This window comes from Helicoverpa armigera, chromosome 20 (assembly GCF_030705265.1).
Source record: "Helicoverpa armigera isolate CAAS_96S chromosome 20, ASM3070526v1, whole genome shotgun sequence".
Lineage (NCBI taxonomy): Eukaryota > Metazoa > Arthropoda > Insecta > Lepidoptera > Noctuidae > Helicoverpa > Helicoverpa armigera.
This window is the reverse complement of record NC_087139.1, coordinates 2,208,613-2,229,662: the sequence shown is the minus strand read 5'-3', so window position 1 is coordinate 2,229,662 and position 21,050 is coordinate 2,208,613. Positions and strand designations below refer to the sequence as shown.

The 21,050-nt window shown below is 37.8% G+C and overlaps 1 protein-coding gene across 7 annotated transcripts in view; it reads right to left on the bottom strand.

Moving 5' to 3' along the window:
• Positions 1–19: 19 nt before the first annotated feature.
• The window catches only part of LOC110381021 (phosphofurin acidic cluster sorting protein 1), a 119,546-nt gene continuing 98,515 nt past the window's right edge, over positions 20–21,050 (bottom strand). For 2 of the 7 annotated variants that reach the window (XM_064039915.1, XM_064039921.1), the window contains 13 exons: positions 19,027–19,152; positions 18,503–18,656; positions 17,512–17,607; positions 15,965–16,098; positions 15,090–15,245; positions 11,613–11,806; positions 11,178–11,317; positions 10,535–10,679; positions 10,007–10,121; positions 7,891–8,103; positions 7,222–7,351; positions 6,613–6,735; positions 20–6,342 (listed from right to left, as the gene is read on the bottom strand). In XM_064039915.1, coding sequence (XP_063895985.1) covers positions 6,218–6,342; positions 6,613–6,735; positions 7,222–7,351; positions 7,891–8,103; positions 10,007–10,121; positions 10,535–10,679; positions 11,178–11,317; positions 11,613–11,806; positions 15,090–15,245; positions 15,965–16,098; positions 17,512–17,607; positions 18,503–18,656; positions 19,027–19,152 — 1,851 coding nt within the window. In that variant the 3' untranslated portion in view covers positions 20–6,217. The remainder of the gene's footprint in view (positions 6,343–6,612; positions 6,736–7,221; positions 7,352–7,890; positions 8,104–10,006; positions 10,122–10,534; positions 10,680–11,177; positions 11,318–11,612; positions 11,807–15,089; positions 15,246–15,964; positions 16,099–17,511; positions 17,608–18,502; positions 18,657–19,026; positions 19,153–21,050) is intronic. The other 5 variants (XM_064039916.1, XM_064039917.1, XM_064039918.1 and 2 more) reach the window with 5 other exon arrangements.

Genomic DNA, 21,050 nt, shown 5'->3' with positions numbered 1-21,050 from the left:
ATGTTAATAAAACCACAACTTTGTTTTTAATGCAAAATGTTTATTTGTACAATAAATACAAATTATACTTGCAAATTATGATAAAATAATAAATCTCATCACATTACTTAAACATATCGTAATGAAATCATATTTTTATTGACTTACAAGTCAAAATAAATCAAAATTAAATTCTCAAGAGACATTCACATTATTGCACAGTCTATTTGCATTTTCGCGAAGAATGCATTGAATTTAATTAAATAGTTAATTATTGTTAATGAAACATAAAATGTAAGATATTTTTGTACTAATTTATTCAACTTAAATGAACTTTCCATAGCACTAATTATAAGTTTGTTTGGCCATTGCAAATGGACAAAAATTTGTGATGATTAATTTACAAATAATACATTATATACGTCGATGACGATTGGTGGCTTTTAAGCTCATTTGGAAAATATAAATAAAATTTTAATTCCATTGTAATAAAGAAGTGTGCCAAGTGAATCATTCAGTCAGCAGTAATGAGATCAAAATAATAGTTTGAAGGGCGGGGACAAATAGCTGACAGTTGTTCAAACTAATATTAGGCGTTTCATGGTTACATGCCGACGCCCGATACCCGCCCTTATGATATACTTTATAATCATTAAAAATCGTAAACGTGCTAACTCTGTTATGCTTTACAATCCTATTTCATTGTTATTTTCATACAGATAAGGTTGACTTTCTAGAAAAGGATTTTAAAAATCTCATTCATATTTAATACTCTCACTTGACTTATACATAATAGCAATCAGAGTTGCACGTTTTATAAAAATAAAATATAATGAATTAAAACATAATAATGATTAATACTTAATATTTAAAAGTTAATGTCATTATATGGATTCGTTTGGCTAGGCCTTTAACGAAAAAGCTAGGGAGACGTATTGCGACCTGCATGGTTGTTTACCTTTTGTACCGCTAGCGTAAAAGAAAGCTTCAAATGTTAACTTCATAGCTTTAAATAGAAGTTAAAAGCTGTAAGTAGGAATATTTGAGCTTTCTTGAGACTATTCTTCAGTAAGTATTGGTGTCAGATCATGGCTTCTTTGAATACAAGCTTAGAATAACTGAGTGCTCATTTTTAAACTCGCTTAGTGATCTTTTTCTTATTTCTCTTTGTATTCAAAGTAAACCATGATCTGTATACAGACATACGCCCTACATTTCATAGTTCACCATCAAAAAAGAGGTTTTACACCAAAAATGTATATAATTCCTACACTGTGGTGCGTTTAGCCGACATAAGAAATTAATTTGAATGTCATAGTAATAATACAGAATTAGCATTGATGAAATTGTATGTAATTAGTTTACTAATATAAGATACATCATTCATGATAAGTGCATACATGAATAAATTAATATACAGAAAATTTCATCATGTTAATCACTGCAAAAATAAAAGAATTTTATATTCGTTCATAATTCATAAAATAAGACAGTCAGTAGCTCTATTTTTAGGATCAAACAATAATTAGCCATAACGGTCTCCTTGTAAAACAATATTATACAGTTAAACAGAAAAAAGTATAGAGTTCCTAATATTATTATAATCGTATTTATTACGGATAAATATGAAATTGTCTACTGCATATAAGATGATTACCGCTTATCTGATGGAATATTAAAAATAAGGGTCGATTTACGACCCAATATTAATGTCGATAAGTGTAATCTGTAATTTATTTAGATATTACAACATACAAGCGATTTGATATGGATACACAGGTATATTTTGTTTGTCTATTTGTCAAAACGTCTTTTTAAACAATGAGAACAGCATAGATCTACATTTGTGGAAGCAACACCTGTAACGTATCATCTTCATTTATTTTCTGACTTGTTGAAAAACAAAATAACATTTCATAAGAATAAATAATGTTAACAAATTATCCAACGACATTCAAAAGGGTTGATCATGTTTTACAATACCTATAGTTTTTATTTATAAGTACGTACATCATAATATATGAAGATACATTTTTATAGATGACAGCTTTGACAAAATAATATAAGGTGTAAAAACGTAAAAACATTTTGACAAATAGCCCAAAATAACATCGCTGAGTATAATTAAGAGTAAACTGTTATTGACGCTATTTTACAACTGCTATCTTGTTCTGATGTGGTCCAAAGTTTTTACGGAAAAAATCCCAAAATGACACTTCCAGACACCTTTCTGCTACGTGAACTTGCTTATAACATGCACATACTCGTAATTTTTTTCTTTACTATTATTAAATAGAGAAATCAATTAAGGTAAAGTCGCTTTATTAAAAGTTCCAAAGACATGATTAGGCTTGAGCTTTTATAAAAATGGCGGCCTGACGAGGCAAGTAATGCTATAAGCCTGAAGTTACTAGAATATTAAAGTAGTTTCTATAATTACGGCTTATTTTTATTTGGGATATTATAAATTGCATATCAAATAAATAATCGCCTATCAATAAATACTCATCATTTATATTCTTTTTTACATCAAATAACTTACTTCACTACAAATAAACTAAATGTTTAACAAAACTCAAACTGCAGATAATTCGAAATGATACATCAATATGACATTGCTTTTTTTATTATAATGCAATACAGTTAAATTTAGTCTTGTACAAAAATACTACATACATAGCATTAATACTGACTGCACAGCAAATTTTCTATATTTCATAGCAAAATAACTATCCCAGTCGCATATTAACCAGTAAGTACAACAAAACCTATTCATCATATTTGTCTTAATTTTCAAGAAGCCATGCTCGGCCAATTTAATGATTATTATAACAAAAAAATCCTGTCACATTGCATTATTTCTAAAACCAGAACAAATTAACTGAAAAGGTTCGCGGCTTCGCGCGCTTTTTCGTCACTGGAGTGCAAAGTGGCGCGAGCGAGTAAGACAGAGTTCAATTAAAAAACATTGTATTAAAAATTGAAGCTAGTAACGAAAACGAATCGCTGCAAAACCGACTCCACGTAGTCTTGTTTGCCTACCCCTAGAGTGCAATTCAAAACCGCGTAGGCGCGGAGGGGCGAGGCGGCCTGCGAGCTGAGGAGCAGGTAGTTTTAACGCTCGCCGACGCGGTTGAGGCTGGCCGGCTCTGCCGGCCAGTAAGCCGAAGCTGCGGTGGTGAGCGTGAAAATCATCTGCGACGATAAGCTCGCATGGGACCGCCGGAGCCCCGCAGCGCCGGAGCCGTGACAGAAGCCATGCTTGCTGCATGTTGCATGCTTACTTCCATGTTGCATGCCTGCTTACATGCTGCATGCCTGCTTGCATGCTTCAGGCTTGTTTGCATGCTTCTTACAGGAAAATAAAAATTCCAAAACTATGCCAAAAGATGATTCTGACTATAAACATTCTGAAATATGATATTATAGTAGTAGCCTTTTAATGACTACTTATATGAAATGTATGCTAAAAGGAAATACTGACAATGACTGACAATGCACCAGCCCCATTTTTTTTAAGAACTATAGTATGTATGTGCAAGCATATCATCGGACTTGCGATCCGACTCAAGTAAGCTCAAGAAGCTAAAAATGTTGCCTATTGGGCAAAAAAGGAAGCGTGAACGCTTATAAATAATTCAATAAATTACAATTTTGTATTTAATTTTATATTTTTTTGCTGATCTCATTATGCCGTAATTAATAAATAATAAGATGACTGTGACTAATAAAAAGCTGTTTTATTCAGAAAAACTGCTGTAAATAATATAAAAATAGAAGCTATATTTAAAAGAAAAAGAGTTAACATGTATAATGTGCATTAAGATTATTAGCTGTGCATTGATGAAAAAGCTTTTGCTTTAGGAAAAATCGCTGTACGCTGCGAAAATAAATTGTAGTGTGTTTAGTGATATTTTGAGTTGAATATTTTGCTGTGCAATCAGTAATTTTGATGGGAATTCGGAATCTTATTGCATAGAAAAATGATATTTTTTGATTTGCGTTTAAATACTACCCTTTTTATTTGTAAGCAGAGCATGCCAATATCACGTATTGCCTCCCAAGAATAAGGTAGTCACAATATCGATAAAAAGATATCGATACTGTATCTCTTTTCAATCAAAGACTGTAAAAACCTGTACCACACCAGAACAAGATAATATTAAATCGAATATAAGATACAGTTAGATTTAAAATGGTTAACAGGCCTAATTCTATAATAACACGACTTACACTAGGAGCGTATATTAAAAAAAGTGTTATTACTCTGAAAAAGCGTACATACAATAATACGCATACTATTGTCACATTTTGTGGGGTACATCCCTAAACTTTCCAACTTGTGTAACGTAAGCTTCCAAATAATTTGACCTTAGATCGATAGATTTTAAGGGTAGGATAAAAAGCCTCTACAGCGACCTCCTTGGTCAGATTTTTGACCACAAGCTCGTAAGAACACGAGATAAGAATTATAGCCTACAGATTATAAATTATTTTGGCAATTTGCTTTTACTTAACTTTAAAAAGCGCACTGTGAAAATGCTCGACTATGTTTTACCCGATGGATAAGCCCAAGAAGAAAGGATTTAATGAACAATGATTTTATTCGGGATTTGATTAGGGAATCCGATTTTCAGTTCCCCAATTTAATTTCACAATCAAACATTTGGCTTGTACACATTACAACTTCATTAGCAAGCAATACTTTATTAAATAGATTTAACGACTACATTTAATTATTACTATTATAGAATACAAGTACCTAGCAAGACTTCGATATGTAAACATTAAAAGGATAAATTATGTAATCTAAGACCAAAATATTTGGAAATACTCAGTTACCACGATGGCTTCTGACTCGATATTCAAACAGCTTTAATAATAGCTTAACGACTGATTTAAAAGTCGATATTTTACTTTAGACATCTCTAAAAACGTAACTAACATCGATAAAATTGGAATATCGAGACGAGAAGCCATATCGACCACCCCCGTTCAAAAAGATTTGACGAAATCTCACCATGGAATTTAGATTGTAACATGCAGACACAGAGTCCAAATTCCCATGTAAGACTTCGTCAAAACTATTTTGCGTCCTCTTCACATACGTACACACAGCCACATATTATCTGAATTACCACACATAGCTAAACCTAAGTTATACACATAGTATATGTAAAGTTTGAGAATATATTACTAACTCTATGATATCATGAGACAGTCGTTGGCCTGATGGGTGTAACTAACGCCCTCTACTGATTAACGCTACAAAATTAAACTAGCCCAAATAGAAAATCATTTTCCAAATTGGCTCGGAATTAATTTCGAATTTCATTTTAAGCATTCGGGGACTAAAATATCAAAAATTTTGGCTTGATCACAAAGTAAGGGAATCGAAGACTTCATTAAAGTACGCAAGGACATCCATTAGGAAGATATCAGTTGTAATCTCTATAATATCTTTTAAAATTAAAAACGTTTATCGTTATGTAAAAATCTACATTTCATTCAAAACATCTATGACGTACAAAATTATAAATGTAAACACCGCACTGTTAGCTGCACTTATATAAAAATTACACAAAAATATGACTGTAACAACGCGCTTCCATTGCCTTAAGATATTAAAAAAAAAACTGCATTCACGAATCACAGATCAAAAATAAAATCGCGCACAACACTCGAATCGAACCTATGCTGATATGTGCCGACGATAATCGTTCCAATAACGTAACTATACTACTCATACTCGATTACATTTCAGCCGAAAAGAGCTTCTCTTAGAAATATTCGCCGACTGTTCGGTCAAACCACAAACCGACTCACAACACCGGAATTCGGCGAAAAGTTGACTAAAATTTAAGCATATATTCGTTGAAAGTTTATCATCAGACATTCACTCGGGCAAAGCCACACTTCGGCTACACCGCACTAACCTAAATAACATACACATATTGGAAATGTCACGAACCATTATTTCTCGATATATACTGAGTACACGGATAACGACTACGTAATATATTATATTAAATACGATAACTAATTAATGAATGACTATGACGACTAACGCCTTTATTATGTAGCTTGAATTGGGCCATAGTTAAGCTTGGTTAATTTGTAATATGGCGGGGAGGCTTGGGGGGGTATTTAGGTATATTAAGGGAGGGGGTGGGGGGTAGTAACTCAAGGTACATAAGCTAGGCGTGTTGTACGCTAGATGGCAGCAGTGGCTCACAGTCTAGGACTCTGCGGGGGCGAGGGGGGCGCCGCACGTGGCTACTGGGAAAGTCTTCACGTGTGTCTGCCATTGTGTCGACAGCTGGAAGAACTTCACGCCGTTCAGTTCCGTGCCGTCAATGTACACTGTGGATAAAAATTTATATGGAAACTATGAAAAAAATATCCTTGTATGCATGGTTGTATAAGATTTATGACAGAAGGAGATGTTTAACATGGCAAAGATCAAACTCAGCTCGCAATTTTTTTTGTGGATTCTGGCCAGACACCTGATTTTCTATATTGTATTTAACAGACTTTTCAGTCTGCTGTATAAATAGTCTAAAATCTGAATTCTTGCCACCGTCTTATTCTTCTGAAACCTAACCACTTTCTGCAATGTGTATTGCTATTTACCTTTGAGCGGCACGTTGTGCGAGCTCTTGGCGGAGCAGATGAGTCGGGCGACGCCGTCCACGGTCTGCGCGCGCCCCACCTCCGCTTCCGAAGTCTTCTCCTTCTTCTTGCCCAGCCGCATTACTGTAAATATAGATTAATTTTAATAAAGCACTTATGCATTTCGAACCTAATAAGGATATATCTCAGTGGCGTGCACTTGGAGAGGCCTATGTCCAGCAGTGGACTGCGATAGGCTGATGATGATGATGATGATGATGAAGGATATATCGGGACTTTTCTAAAAACGAAATGTTGAACAAAAGACATTTGAGGGTTTATGTGGCAAATGGTGTAGAAAAAAATATTTCAAACATCCTATTTGCGAAACCTTCTCCTTTAATTTTAATTAACAGCTAAAGAAAACACAAATAACAAAAAAATAAAGCTAAGAATTCAAGAGACAAAATTGCCTTTGCCCAGAAGTGGGATAATTCAGGCTAAGAAAAAAAAAACACTCCAAAAATACAGTGAAAAATGTGAGCAGCATGATATACAGACGTATTGTAAGAAAAAATTGACCTAATTTCAATTCTAAAAAAAATCCTTCCAACAATAACCAATACTAACTCTTCTGCTTCTTCTCTTTAGTAAGGTAGGTGATGCAGAGATGCGCGTTCTGCCGTGTCACGTGCAGCGCGCGGAACGATGCCTTCACAGTCACCTTACTGTCCGTGCCGTCCGGCTGACGACCTGGCACCTGCAGACACAAAAAAATAATTAATCATTGCAATAAATTCATTTTTTTCATAATTTTCAAAATGATGGTTTTACAGAATTTAAACTTCTTTATTAATTACAACTTTAAAAACGAATTTATATGGTCTTCAGTTTTGCCGAATCGAAGAAAATAAAAAATGGGAGGAGGTAAGTCATTTCTCATAAGAGAAAATATGAACAAGCATTGAATAATTTTTCTGGGTACTTGTTGTAAAACATCTGTTTTATCCCAGTGTCTAGAACATTTGAATGCTTTTGCAAATGTCTAAATAATCAGTCCGTTCAAATACTAATTTGCTGTCAAACTAAATATTCTTGCCACGGCATCATCAAGTGACATACCAGTACAAACATTCTTTTATTTATTACAGCCTTTTTATCGTCCCATTGCTGGTCTCAGGCCTCCTCTTACACGGAGAAGGATTGAGTGTTAGTCATTAATAAGTGTTGGGCGTAGCTGCAACAGCAAACAACAACAATAAACCTGTACTTTGTACAATATAAAAAAAAAATTCTTACCAGCCAATAGTCCAACTGCAACTCAAGCGGTTCGGTCCTGGCTAGCAACGGCATGGGTAATGGCGGCGCGAGGTCTGGCGCATGCGCGGCGAGGTGCGGCGCCGTGAGGTGCGGCGCGGGCGTCGCCGGGGGTGAAGCGCGTGCGGGGGGAGACCCGCCTTCTTCTAGCTCGAGGGAGGAAACTCCGCCCTCGCTACAGCCGACGCGGACTTCCTGTGGGTAAGAAAACAAGTTGATAGATTAACAGGTGTAATTTGGCTCTGAATTGAAGGATCGAAAACGTCTAGAGGAGCTACTGAAGCAGGGCCGCGCCGACCCCCGGCAGCGCCTGTGTGCGAAACCTATGAAGCGCCTCTTTTTTAACGAATCATCATAAAACGAATTTAATTTTTGAATGAATATTTTTAATTGTTAAACTGAAATAAATGTTCTCCAGTCAGCGGCGGCCCTAGCCATTGCGAGGCTACGTGCGGCAAGTCTATGCGAGGCCCTTTGTTCTACGTGAAAAGTCTGTTGTGAGCTAGGAGTTATTTTCTTGTTAATAAAAGGACTTACAAGCGGCGCTACCTTCTAGGTTCGGCTAAAAAAGGATTGAAAAAATAAAAGAAGTGGAAAATAAAGCAGAGCGTAGCGAGCGCAAAAATTTTTGAGCTTTGGGTCACTAAAGCGCCTAAACTTGTATATCAAAGAACGGTGCAAGGTGCAGTCGCGAGCGCAGCGAGCGCGAAAATTTTTGACTTTTGGGCCATAAAAGTACTCTAATCATGTTAGAAAGAACTATACTGACAAGCGAACAGCCGCGAGCGTAGCGAGCGCGAAAATTTTTGAGTTTTGGGACTTTGGGTTTTAGAATGAACGGTAGGCACTGACAAGTGAACAGCCGCGAGCGTAGCGAGCGCGAATTTTTTAAAATTGTTTGTTAAAGCTAAGCGTCCATTTGTCGGTATCGTACGCAACGGACGTATCGCACGCAACGGATCGTAGTATTATTTATATAGAAACTCAAACAAGTGCGTCCACCTGTCCGCATCGTACGCATCGCTTTCTACCTAATTTTTTATAAGTTTTAATTTAGACAATATATAAAAAACAATTTGACAGCTGTATGCCCTAACATTACAATTAGCATTACGAATTATGCTAACTATGCCAGTTACAGTAGCAAGCGCGGAAAGGTCCTTTTCTAAACTAAAACTTATAAAAAATTACCTGCGCTCTACAATGAGTCAGGAAAGATTAACTAATTTAGCAACAATATCCATAGAGGAGGCCATACTACACTAGTATTACACACACTTTCAATCAAATGATTGTTCATTTGTTTTGTTTTACCTTAGCTATCTCGTTCGTTAAAATCGAGGAATACCCGTGATCGTATCGGGCTGCGTTCAGAAACTCACTCATACTCATACAAACTCGGCGCCTCTACGGTTTTAAATAACTAGTACTTTTTCCCTGGTTCAAAGAACTGCCGCCGTTTTAACGTTGAGCTCGTAAGGAATGTAAACTAAAACCCTAAACGTAAAATGAAACCATAAACGTGAATAATAATAAACATTAAATATTGAGAGACTTGTTCAATAAGCGTTATAGATGTTTTGTAGTTTACAAGGCCTATGTTGCGCGTATTGTACCTACTTGTCGATACTCCACTACAAAAAACAATCATATAGGTAACAAAAATAATTTAGGTGGCAGTGGCGGCGCGGCGCCCCTATTGTCTTGGCGCCTGTGTGCGCCGCACACTTCGCACACAGGGGCGGCGCGGCCCTGTACTGAAGACAGTCATGAAGGGCGATTTCTCTTTATGATTGAATCGAAAACTGGTAGACATGCGCCTTTGACCGAATCTCAGAAGTCCAGGCTAAAAGTACGCCAAAGGTACATGGATGCTTAGTGACTGGATATGCAACACTTTTATCCGGTCCAAGATAGATCATAGACGATATAGGCAATAAATCCTGCAAAGTTGAAGTAGGATTGGATGGGCCAAAACACTGGGGAGTAGACACCTGGATACCTTCCTAGCTAACTGGACACAAAACGTAAACGATAAATGATGAATGAGGACGAGAGAAAGCTTGCGAGATACAACAATTTTAACAACAAAACTTACCGCAATAAAGGGCACAAATGTCTGGCTGGCGTCCTCATCGCCCGACTTCTCTCTGTAGGCGACCATCGCCTCGCCGATCGGCACGTTGTTCACGGGACCCGTGCTGTTCAGATACCTGCACAAAACAATACACAACATATAGAAAGGTTTCTATTTGTGCCAATACCATTACCTAATTTATTTTATTTAGTGGATAACAGATAGTATAATACTAAAATTTCATTTTTTTTTCATAGGGACGCAACTGAATTTTGATCGACAAATTGCTTGATGTAAAACACTACATACTCAGGTGCATCCAGTTACACTGGACGCCAACATAGTTGAGACAAGGTTTTTTTAGGATTTTTTTTCAGGTCAATTACTGCAGAATTGAAATCTAGACTTGTTCAAAATTTTTTGTTAAAGTCTCTCAGAAGGCCCAAAGTTCATGTAGCTTTAAGTACCAATGGTTTTCGGCACCAAGGTCACCCACTAAAATTGGTTTTGTGACGTGCCGTCATAACGACAAAAAGTTTGGCGGATTACCTGCCGATACGCGAAGACATCTCAGCGACATCAGGGGCAGACCCATCAGCCGCTCGCTCGCAAATATTCGGCCACGATTCACTCGTGAACAGCGACGCGTAACCGCCGTCCGACGCCGACAGATGGCGCGCTATTACGCTTGGACCTGGGTTAAGAGAGTGAATTGGTGAAATAGAATACGGAGAGTTCTGAAAAGTTTGTCTAACTGAGATTTCATGATGTGAAAATAAAGTGCTAGAGGAAACTTAGTTAAATACTGTAGTGCGAGCGTGTTAACTTCCTATTTTGTATCCATGTTCTTTGCAAAATTAACGATTTGATTAGTCCAGATCTGGCGTTAGTGCGTCGTTCACGAGCCGCACAGCGCCGCGCTATGTGCCCACTGCTGTCTCAGTACGTACCGATGGGTATGATATAGAAGCGCACGCTGGGCGCGTCGTGCGGGCGGCGCGCGGCCAGCTCGGCGTGCGCGCGCACCGCCGCACAGCGCCGCGCTATGTGCCCACTGCTGTCTCAGTACGTACCGATGGGTATGATATAGAAGCGCACGCTGGGCGCGTCGTGCGGCGGCGCGCGGCCAGCGGCGGCGCGCGCACCGCCGCACAGCGCCGCGCTATGTGCCCACTGCTGTCTCAGTACGTACCGATGGGTATGATATAGAAGCGCACGCTGGGCGCGTCGTGCGGGCGGCGCGCGGCCAGCTCGGCGTGCGCGCGCACGGCCGCGCTCGCGCACGCGTCGCCGCCACACATCGCCACGCGGATGCACGAGCGACGAGACGTCCTGCAAAAGAAATAAGTAGTAATGTAAGTAACCTCCAAGTGGGGCCACAAGGGTCAAAGCCTGCTAGGGCTGAGGGATTGTTCGAAAGAGTTACCGCGGCCCTGGTACATAAAGAGCTTCAGAAATAACATGATGGGGGAAGACAGGAAAACCATCACGAAAAACATAAACCACAAGAATTCTTACATATATTAAAGTTCCAGATTACTTGATGCAAACTTTTTGTGTCATCCGCCATATATATTTATTTTTTTCCTGTGACACTGCTCAATTTGAACCCTGTAAGTCTACTCACTGCTTAGCCCGGGAGTATAGCGCGTGCAGCAGCGGCCGCGGGTCGGGCGCGGCGTGCGGCGCGTGCAGAGCGGGCACGGCTAGCGCGTGCAGAGCCGCGCCCGCCGCCCCCGACCCCGCGCCGCACACCGCGATGCACTCCGCGCCTTCCGTGCCGACCAGGCGGGAGACTTGCTCCGCCCATGTGCGACGGGGCTGCGAGAAATACATCACATGTAGACAAGGACTAGGTGAATAGGACTACTCACAAACCGAACATCACTGACTTAATAAAATTCATAAAATAAAATAATAAAGTTGTGTTGCATCTCTTTTAAGGTATTTGAATTTGAATTTGAAAAATTTTTGCATCAACACATTAATAAAATCCAGAAAAAGAAAGAACTGAAAATATAAGTATGAATTAATGCCGGGAAAAAAACCCCCGACCCAAAAAAAGTACGCAATAATTATGACAAAAGGTTAAAAACGCTAAACCCTATAAAAAGCAAAAAATAAATTTTAACACTACGTAAACTAAATTTTGTCGTGTCGGGGGACCGCTCTAATTCATTACTTTAGGTACGTTTTTTTTTTTACGAATGTTGTAATTAGGTAGGTATCATTTGATTTATGTAAGTATTTATGAAGGTAAAAAGCGGTCCCCCGACACGTCAAAATTTAGTTTACGTAGTGTTAAAAGTTATTTTTTGCTTTTTATAGGGTTTAGCGTTTTTAACCTTTTGTCATAATTATTGCGTACTTTTTTTGGGTCGGGGGTTTTTTTAAATTTATAATTTAATTTTATTTCATGCTTTTTAAAGGAGCTCCTTAATTTTTCCTTCTTTCATTTAATTTATTTTATCTTAAGATGGGGTCGCTATATGCGATCTCGGCCAAAGAAAGCTGTTTAACAATCCTCATGACAAACTGTCGTGTCGGGGGACCGCTCTAATTCATTACTTTAGGTACTGTAACGTTGTACGTTATATTTTGAATATTTAAAAATACTAGACTTGCTATATCTCGGCCGCGCGCCGCGAGCCGTGAGCCGTTGACGGGTGACGGAAACCGGTTCGGCGAACTATCCCTCCTATGAGGCGACGCGAGCAGAGCCGGCGGTCAATCGCGAGACGGTCACTAGCACGACGCCGCGAGCCGATACAGGCTACTACTACTACTGGTCTATGTACATTTTTAACTCGCGATTTTATTGCAAATAATTTAACCGTTAATAAACTATTGTGCTTTTAAAATAACTTTTAAAGTCAGTGTATACCCCAGATCGGGTGAGTGTTGCAAAATATTGCTTATTATGTGCATCTAGAAAAGTTATACGTGAGTACGTGACGTGTCGTAGAATGACTTGCTAATTTCATTGTGCATTCATTATGTTATATCATGCTACGATCACGCCTTTGTTGCTGTTCTTATGGAATATTACCTATGGCCTATGTACTTATTTCCATAACGCTTTTAAAAAAAATATCATGTGGTATTTGACCTTACATGACCGGTGCACTTAGACCGTGTCATGAGGGCCACGCCCTACAGTTATTTTTCTCACATTCTTTCCTTTTTAAATAATTTGTTATAGAGTCTACCCATTTATTCATTCTTCATTTAAACTAGTGCTTTGCTTTTAAAATCATGCAAATACTTTCATCCTCTCATACTTTCATTTCACTTGCATTTAGATTACATTTTGTTAGCTGTAATTATAAATTGTCACGCTGCCTAGGCTGCCTCATCTCGATGCTATCTAGTGCTTGATCACTGCTTTCCATCTAGTTAGGTAGTGAGTAAGTGGAAATCGGGATGTTGCAGTCGTGGCTGGAAATAACCGGACCGTAACTAAGACGGAACGTAACGGACATTCCAGGGTTCAAGTAACTGACTACCTCCAGTGCACCTACCGTAGTGCACCTACCCTAAGTGCACCTACCTACGCGCTTGTCTACCTACGTGCCTGTGTCTACCTACGTGCCTGTGTCTACCTACGTGCCTGTGTCTACCTACGTGCCTGTGTCTACCTACGTGCCTGTGTCTACCTACGTGCCGCGCCTATCTACGTGTCCTGCATCTACCTGCGCGTCCGGCATCTACTAGCGCGCTGCACACTTACCCCGCCTGACCGCTGCCGAGCTGCCTGACTATACAGGGTAGTAGTGTTCTATAGCGGGCCAGAACTTAACGCGAGCTCGATTATTCTAAACCCACTCCCGGCTCTGCCGATCTTTTGTAGAATATACTTATATACTAATTTACTAAATTCCTTTTTATTTTTCTACCTACTAGGGTACCTACCACTAAACCAAAACGTTACAGTACGTTTTTTTTTTTACGAATGTTGTAATTAGGTAGGTATCATTTGATTTATGTAAGTATTTATGAAGGTAAAAAGCGGTCCCCCGACACGTCAAAATTTAGTTTACGTAGTGTTAAAAGTTATTTTTTGCTTTTTATAGGGTTTAGCGTTTTTAACCTTTTGTCATAATTATTGCGTACTTTTTTTGGGTCGGGGGTTTTTTTTAATTTATAATTTAATTTTATTTCATGCCTTTTAAAGGAGCTCCTTAATTTTTCCTTCTTTCATTTAATTTATTTTATCTTAAGATGGGGTCGCTATATGCGATCTCGGCCAAAGAAAGCTGTTTAACAATCCTCATGACAAACTGGCTCTGGGAGAATTGCACAGATTGAGAAACAATAAAGATTAACCTTTGGACATTCTAGATTTTCAGCAAAAATATAAACCGGTTTATCCGTTTCATTCCGGTATTTCAGGGTTTCATCCGCCACATCCCATTTCCAGCATCAGGTTCTCGTCAATCGGAAACATGAAGAGAACTCGTCAAGACAAAATCAAGGAACCCAAACTCGATGGGTTTACTAAAAGGCAGTTCAGGGTTACGTCTCCTACCTTCGTGCCCTAACAGTAGACCAGCTTAGTGGTTCCAAAAGACATTAGTGTTTCAAATTTCAGATCCTACATATACTTGCAAGTAAACTGAGCGTGTAACATTCCTATCACATCTAGCAAACGAGCTGATGACCTTGAAGACCTGAACCGATTTCCACCAAACATAGCTAAGAACACTCCCGACTGACATACCTTTTAAACAAAAAAAATCGCATTACAATCGGATCATCCGTTTGGGAGCTACGATGCCACACACACACACACACACACACACACACACACACACACACACACACACACACACACACACACACACAGACACACACACACACGTCAAACTTATAACACCCCGTCGTTTTTGCGTCGGGGGTTAAAAAGATCGGAACGTCATAAAAATACATGGTGTCATCTTTCTAATATTTAATATGTATTAACTGCACTAGAGTGCACCTGCATTACAAAGAAACGGGATCTCAAACTTCCCTCTTAGGACCCAATTGAGAGGTTGTCCATGAAGACTAAAAAGTTAAATACCTCACCTAAACCCCGTAATATTACTTTCATCTTCATCCTTACCTCCAGGGTAGTAGGACTCTGCGCAGGCAACTCGTGCGCCGACAGTGGTCTTTCAGCTCCCACCACGAGAGAGTTCTTCTTGCGCGTCACGCCACCTCCCGGGATTAAGTTCCCGCCGCTGGTGGCGCTGCGGAATAGCCTGGAGCGCTTGTCCTCCTGAAATTGGGATACATGTTGAAGGATCTAAACCACAGGATTTAGGAGACAAACGAATACAAAAGTCTCTCAATTTTAAGCGTGCATTGAAACCTTGGCCGTGACTGTGAAATTAACAAAAGGTGCTCGTGGTCACATTTGTGCTTAGAAAACATATCCCATTTTGTCTTTATCCTTTTTCGCACCATATTAAGTCATACGCATAATACGACGACCAGTTAAGAGTCAGTTTTCCCTATTCCGATGATTTGGAATAAAAAGATACATAGCGCATTTGCACTATAACATACTCAATGAAAGAGAGTAAACGAAGCAGATCTTCACGTTGAACGACAATCTACTTTAGACATATTATACAACTAGCTTTTGCCCGCAACTTCGTTCGCGTGGAATAGTGACTACCAGCAGATTTTTGATTTGACCAATAGATGGCGCTATATGTCCGGAATAATTTTATTTTTATTTTTTTTTTGTAATAAAATCTATCCTATGTCCTTTCTCAAGTTTCAAACTATGTCTGTACCAAATTTCACACAAATCGGTTCAGTAGTTTAGGCGTGAAGAAAAGACAGACAGACAGACAGAAAGACAGACAGACAGACAGACAGACAGACAGAGTTACTTTCGCATTTATAATATTAGTTAGGATACACACAGACAATAATTTTGAAAACTTAAAAAAACTAAAAAATATAGGTAAAAAACTGTCGATAACTAACCCTGACCTTAATCTCGTTAGGGGGCGAGCTGGACACGGAGGCACCCGACACCGGCGCGTCGATCGTCGCGTCCCCGTCGCTATTGCCGTCGCTCGCTCGCTCGTCGCCGGCAGAACTTCGGACCGCTTCGGATTCTGATGTTCATAGCATTTTGGGACTCGTTAAGGGGGCTTTAAGTTATGAGTTGGTGTTAAATTGGTGTTAATTAAACCTTTTTGACGAGTTTCAAAATTAAAAGAGTGATTATACAGGGTTTTGAAAAAGATAAAATATATAAAGTGAAGAGTGTCTGATAACAAGATTAATTTTTCGGATTCAGATATTTATTTATGTACGGTGTTTTTTTTATTATAAAATATATAAATTCACCCTGTATAATCGAGTCAAAACTATATTTAAATTCAAATATTCCACGAATACAAAAAAATCTGAAATAGCACAATACAAGATACAGTGTAAATATTAACTAAGTATTCAAAGTTAGAAAAATAGTAGATTAAAAAGTAAATATAAGTAGGGAATTGTAATTATAAAGAGTTGTTCAAACCATGCAACAGTGCCACTTAGAGTAGCGTCGAGTGAAGACAGGAAGCAGTGATAGTGATAAAATATAACACAAAACAGACAGAAGCACGCTAATAGTATATCTAATAGTAAAAACGAATAAATTGATAGAGATTGTGAAAGAACTTAAATATTTAGAAAGAAATGAGTTTATAAAAGGTAAAAAAAATTGTAAAGTTTTTTAAGAAACTTATTATTTAAAATTTCTAAATTTTTACCCTGTCACAATCTCAACCAAATATGTGCAACTTACTTTGTTTACTTCATATCAAAAGAAATAAATAGGTATTACAAGTTATTTTATTTCCAAAGAAAAATGGGGGTTCTATATACATAATCCTATTTTGGCAATCTTTCTTCACTTCGAATGAAAGTGCTAAACCTATAAGACATTTAAACTTCTTAGATCCCACAGACCTGCAAAATATAACGATAGAGAATCCTCAAGACTGTTCATGTGCCAACCCGTATTAAGTCCATAGAATTATGCATCGTAAGACCTATCTCTAGAGCTACATTTCATAAAAGCTATCAATACCTGTGAGAAATAAAGTATAGATCCACAGACTTATGCATCGATAGACCTGTAAAATCTACGCAATTGTAAGTGTGAGCGGAGTCGCGACATATTTCGGATTTTAGACAAATATAGATACATAGCCCTTCTATCGGTGATTGGGTCTTCAGAGGCTTTATCGTTGTTTCATATTACAACTGTTAAGAATCGTGCCGTATAATTAGACCTATACAGATTCATAAACTCATTTGAGCCAAATACAGATTTATAGACCTTTTTATCGATAGATCTGTACATAGACCATTATGGGTATAACCTATATATACTAAGCACTTGCAATTTTTATAGCGTATATAGAATATATTTTGACTATTTTTGTCTGACACAGATTCATAGACCTATGTATCGATAGACCTGTACATAATATCAGATACCTAGTTTTTACATGTATAGCTTTAAGTAGTACCTGTGAGCGTTATAGTTCCGACGTGACGCTCCCTCAGCGCGCTCAGCTCAGCACCGGACGCGACGCTCGCGTGCCGCACCACTGCGCATGCATCGCCTTCAGACACCGTGCAACGTGGAATACCGCCACACTTAGTATGCCGTGCTTTAGTGGTTGTTAATGTATGTCTGTTTGTTTGTTTTAGGTCGACAACAGATTTGTAATGGTGATTTTTTTGTGAGTTGTGATTGGGTTTGTCAATTTTCTCTTAAGTAAAGAGGATTTTGATTCTTATTTTATGTCATGTATTTCCGACTTCCCAAAAAGGAGGAAGTTCTCAATCCATCAGAATCATTTATTTTTTATTATAATTTAAGATAGAACCTCTTTGAGCTGTAAATTATTTCGATTGAAGCTCCCACCATTGTCATACAAATTTTTGAAAATATTTTTCTTGATTAATTTAGGTAACAAGTGACTTCCTTAGGGCCAATGTATCAGGTATTCCACCTCGCACACAAACTAATCTAATGCACACAGCGTTACAAAACAAAACATAAAAATATTTCAATGTATGTATCGTCATTAAAATGTATGTAAGCAAGAACAAAAGTTAAGCGATTACGTCACATAATGCATCTTCGTGTATGCTTCGATGCTCAGGCAATTAATAATGTTACTGATTATATTGTTTACCATACACTAGTTATTAATGAGTGGCTATGTATGTTGTTCAGCTCCTGGTCTAACTTTCAAAGATTTAAGACCATCAATTTTTACATTGAAAGGAATTAAGCTAAGACTGGATATATAAATAAAAAACATTAATTTTTAAATTGACAAAATTTATTACTAAAAACAACTATCTCACAAAAATAAGACAAAAACAATACAATATCACAAAATTTAAAAAATCTCACAAAAAAATAGTAAACTTTTACAAAATTAGACCAAGAGCTAGACAACGGGATATATTATTTGAGATTCTGACAGTTCATAGCTGAGTACGTACCGTTGGAATGCCTGTGATGCTCCTGGTTGGCGAGGCTTCGGGAGCTGCTGAAGAAAGGTCGCAGCGAGGGTTTGGGAGTGGACCCGATGCTGATGGTGTCCATCTGATCCGGACCTGAGTCTTCGCCCTCGCCGCATGATAATGATTCTAGTTCCTGTGAAGAGTTACACCGTGTTATGAGGATTAGTGGTTTTAAAAGGCGAGGGGGACATTACAAAATGATAAATAACTGAAGCCATGTCAATACATTATATTTATGCCCGCGAACCATTACCATCAGTAGAACTCAATGTTGACTTTTGACAGAAATAAGTGACTGGTCTCCTCTGAACACAAGCTATTTTTTTAATTTTTATAAAAAATAAGTATACACTTAAATCCGTTTAAATGTGTCACTTTAAGCGAAGTCATTATATCCGACTTAATTATAAAGAATTTTATATGAAAACCTAACGTCACTGTGCGATTACTTCATAATAAACGGATTCTACTGTATTCCTATACTAAAAACAACATATTCTTACCTGGAACAACTCATCGATGTCATGTTGAGCGTGATGCGTGTCCCTCGCGGCGCCTCGCTCCGACAGCTCTTCAGGCACGCGGAACCGCCGCAGCAACGCCGCGAACTTCTGCTTCAAGTTGCGTTGCTGTAACAGAGCGGATGAACGTTACATGTTGAAACACTTTTTATAAATAAATATATTTTATCCCATTTTTTTTTTGATTTCTAACCCCCGCACTCAAAGACTTTATCATCTTTGATGAAGGATTATAGAAATCCTTCACTAATGTATCTGAGTGCGGGGGTAAGGGTGGTTCTACACGGTGCATTTAGCTGGAGCAAGTAGACATGCTTGCGTTGGTATATGCTTGAGTCAAGTGCATAAAATTTGCGCAAGTGCCTAAATATGTGCCAGCTACTTGTACCGAGTAAAAGCACTGTAAATATAAGTACAAAGTGTCACTATTTACATGACTCGTGATAGAATTGTTGGTGGAACTAAGTGAGATGGTTGAATAATACTCTTTTTAGTTTTGGCCTCTCTATGCTTTCTGAAGTCTATGTGCAATGTGTATATTACATGATTCAGTTGAACAACATTTATTTTGCATTATTATACTAAAGTAATGGTTGAGACAAAGTACATATTTGACCAATTTAAAGCGTGGCTCGGAAGTGACTTTTTTTGTCGAAGTAACAAGTCAGCTCAGTACATTTTCGGTGCAGTTGTGAAAACGATTGAGTAACTTCTAATCCATATAAATCTAATCAAGTTTACAAAGATAATTTTTAAAGATAAATAAGAGCTGGGTTTTAATTTGTTTCTTTTTTGTTCATATCTTATCTAGGAGGAAACCATTCAGTAAATTGTAAATACTATTGGAATTACAGTTCAACTTGGCGTCTTTATATTTTGAAAATATAGGTATGTACTATCTCGCTTAGATTTTTCCTATAACCTTGGGTGTATTTCAGGGCGTATTATAAAGATATGCACTAAGATAAGTGACGATATATACTGAAAACATTGCTTTAGGTATTACATGATTCCATTACTACGGATTTCAATAAACAAATTTATCATTTATATTGCGATTAGAGACTGAAATTTGACATAACTTATATAAAGCTTATATCAAAATTCAATCTTTAAGCCCAGTTATTGAAATCCGCAATAAATCACTTAATTCAAAAATTCTGAACACAGCATTTTCTGTCACAATGATATAAACACATCAAGACACCACAACCACAACACACAATTTCACATAACACACAACACAGTTACTAAATCTTCACCCTACAACACAAAACACAGGGATGCGCATACGCAAGTTATGTCCCATACGTACAGTTTTCACCTCCATGGACCGAACGCTACTGAGCGTTTTCGGCATCTAATAATTAATCTAATCTTTGCCTGATAAGCTACCAAACAGTATGACAAGTATTTACGTTGTAAACATAGGTATCACACGCTGAGATAAGTGAAAGAATTTCTTTGAAGAATTTGTAGTCATAAATGTAGATTCAGAAATCACTAAGGTTTACTTGGAAGTTATTATTTTCAGGCGGCTTCTAACGGTGTGTCAATTAGTCTGCAGAGCAGTATTTACTGCATGATAAAAGCCGAACAGACTTCCTGAAGCTCGAATACTTATACATAACGAGAAATAAAATATTGTATATCTACTAACGAACATTGTGGCTTACAGTGCTTACCAAGTTTCAATGATGTCTGAGCCGGGTTTTGAGAAACATGAATATTACAAAATATTCCTAATTACTGAACAGTACCTATACTACAAAATTGTCCAATATACCAACTAAACTACCCACAATATACATGCGTTCAAACTAAAATACCACATCTCTACTGTATGAGAATAGAAATTATAAGCCTAACGTGATTTATGTAAAGTTTAAGTTCTTAAGACCTGCTCTAGTGTCCACAGACCAAAAGCATGCCAAACCGATAGAGGTGGCATTACACAACATTGTTTGAAAGTTTAAGCAGACGACAAAAGTCATAGAATGGTTAAA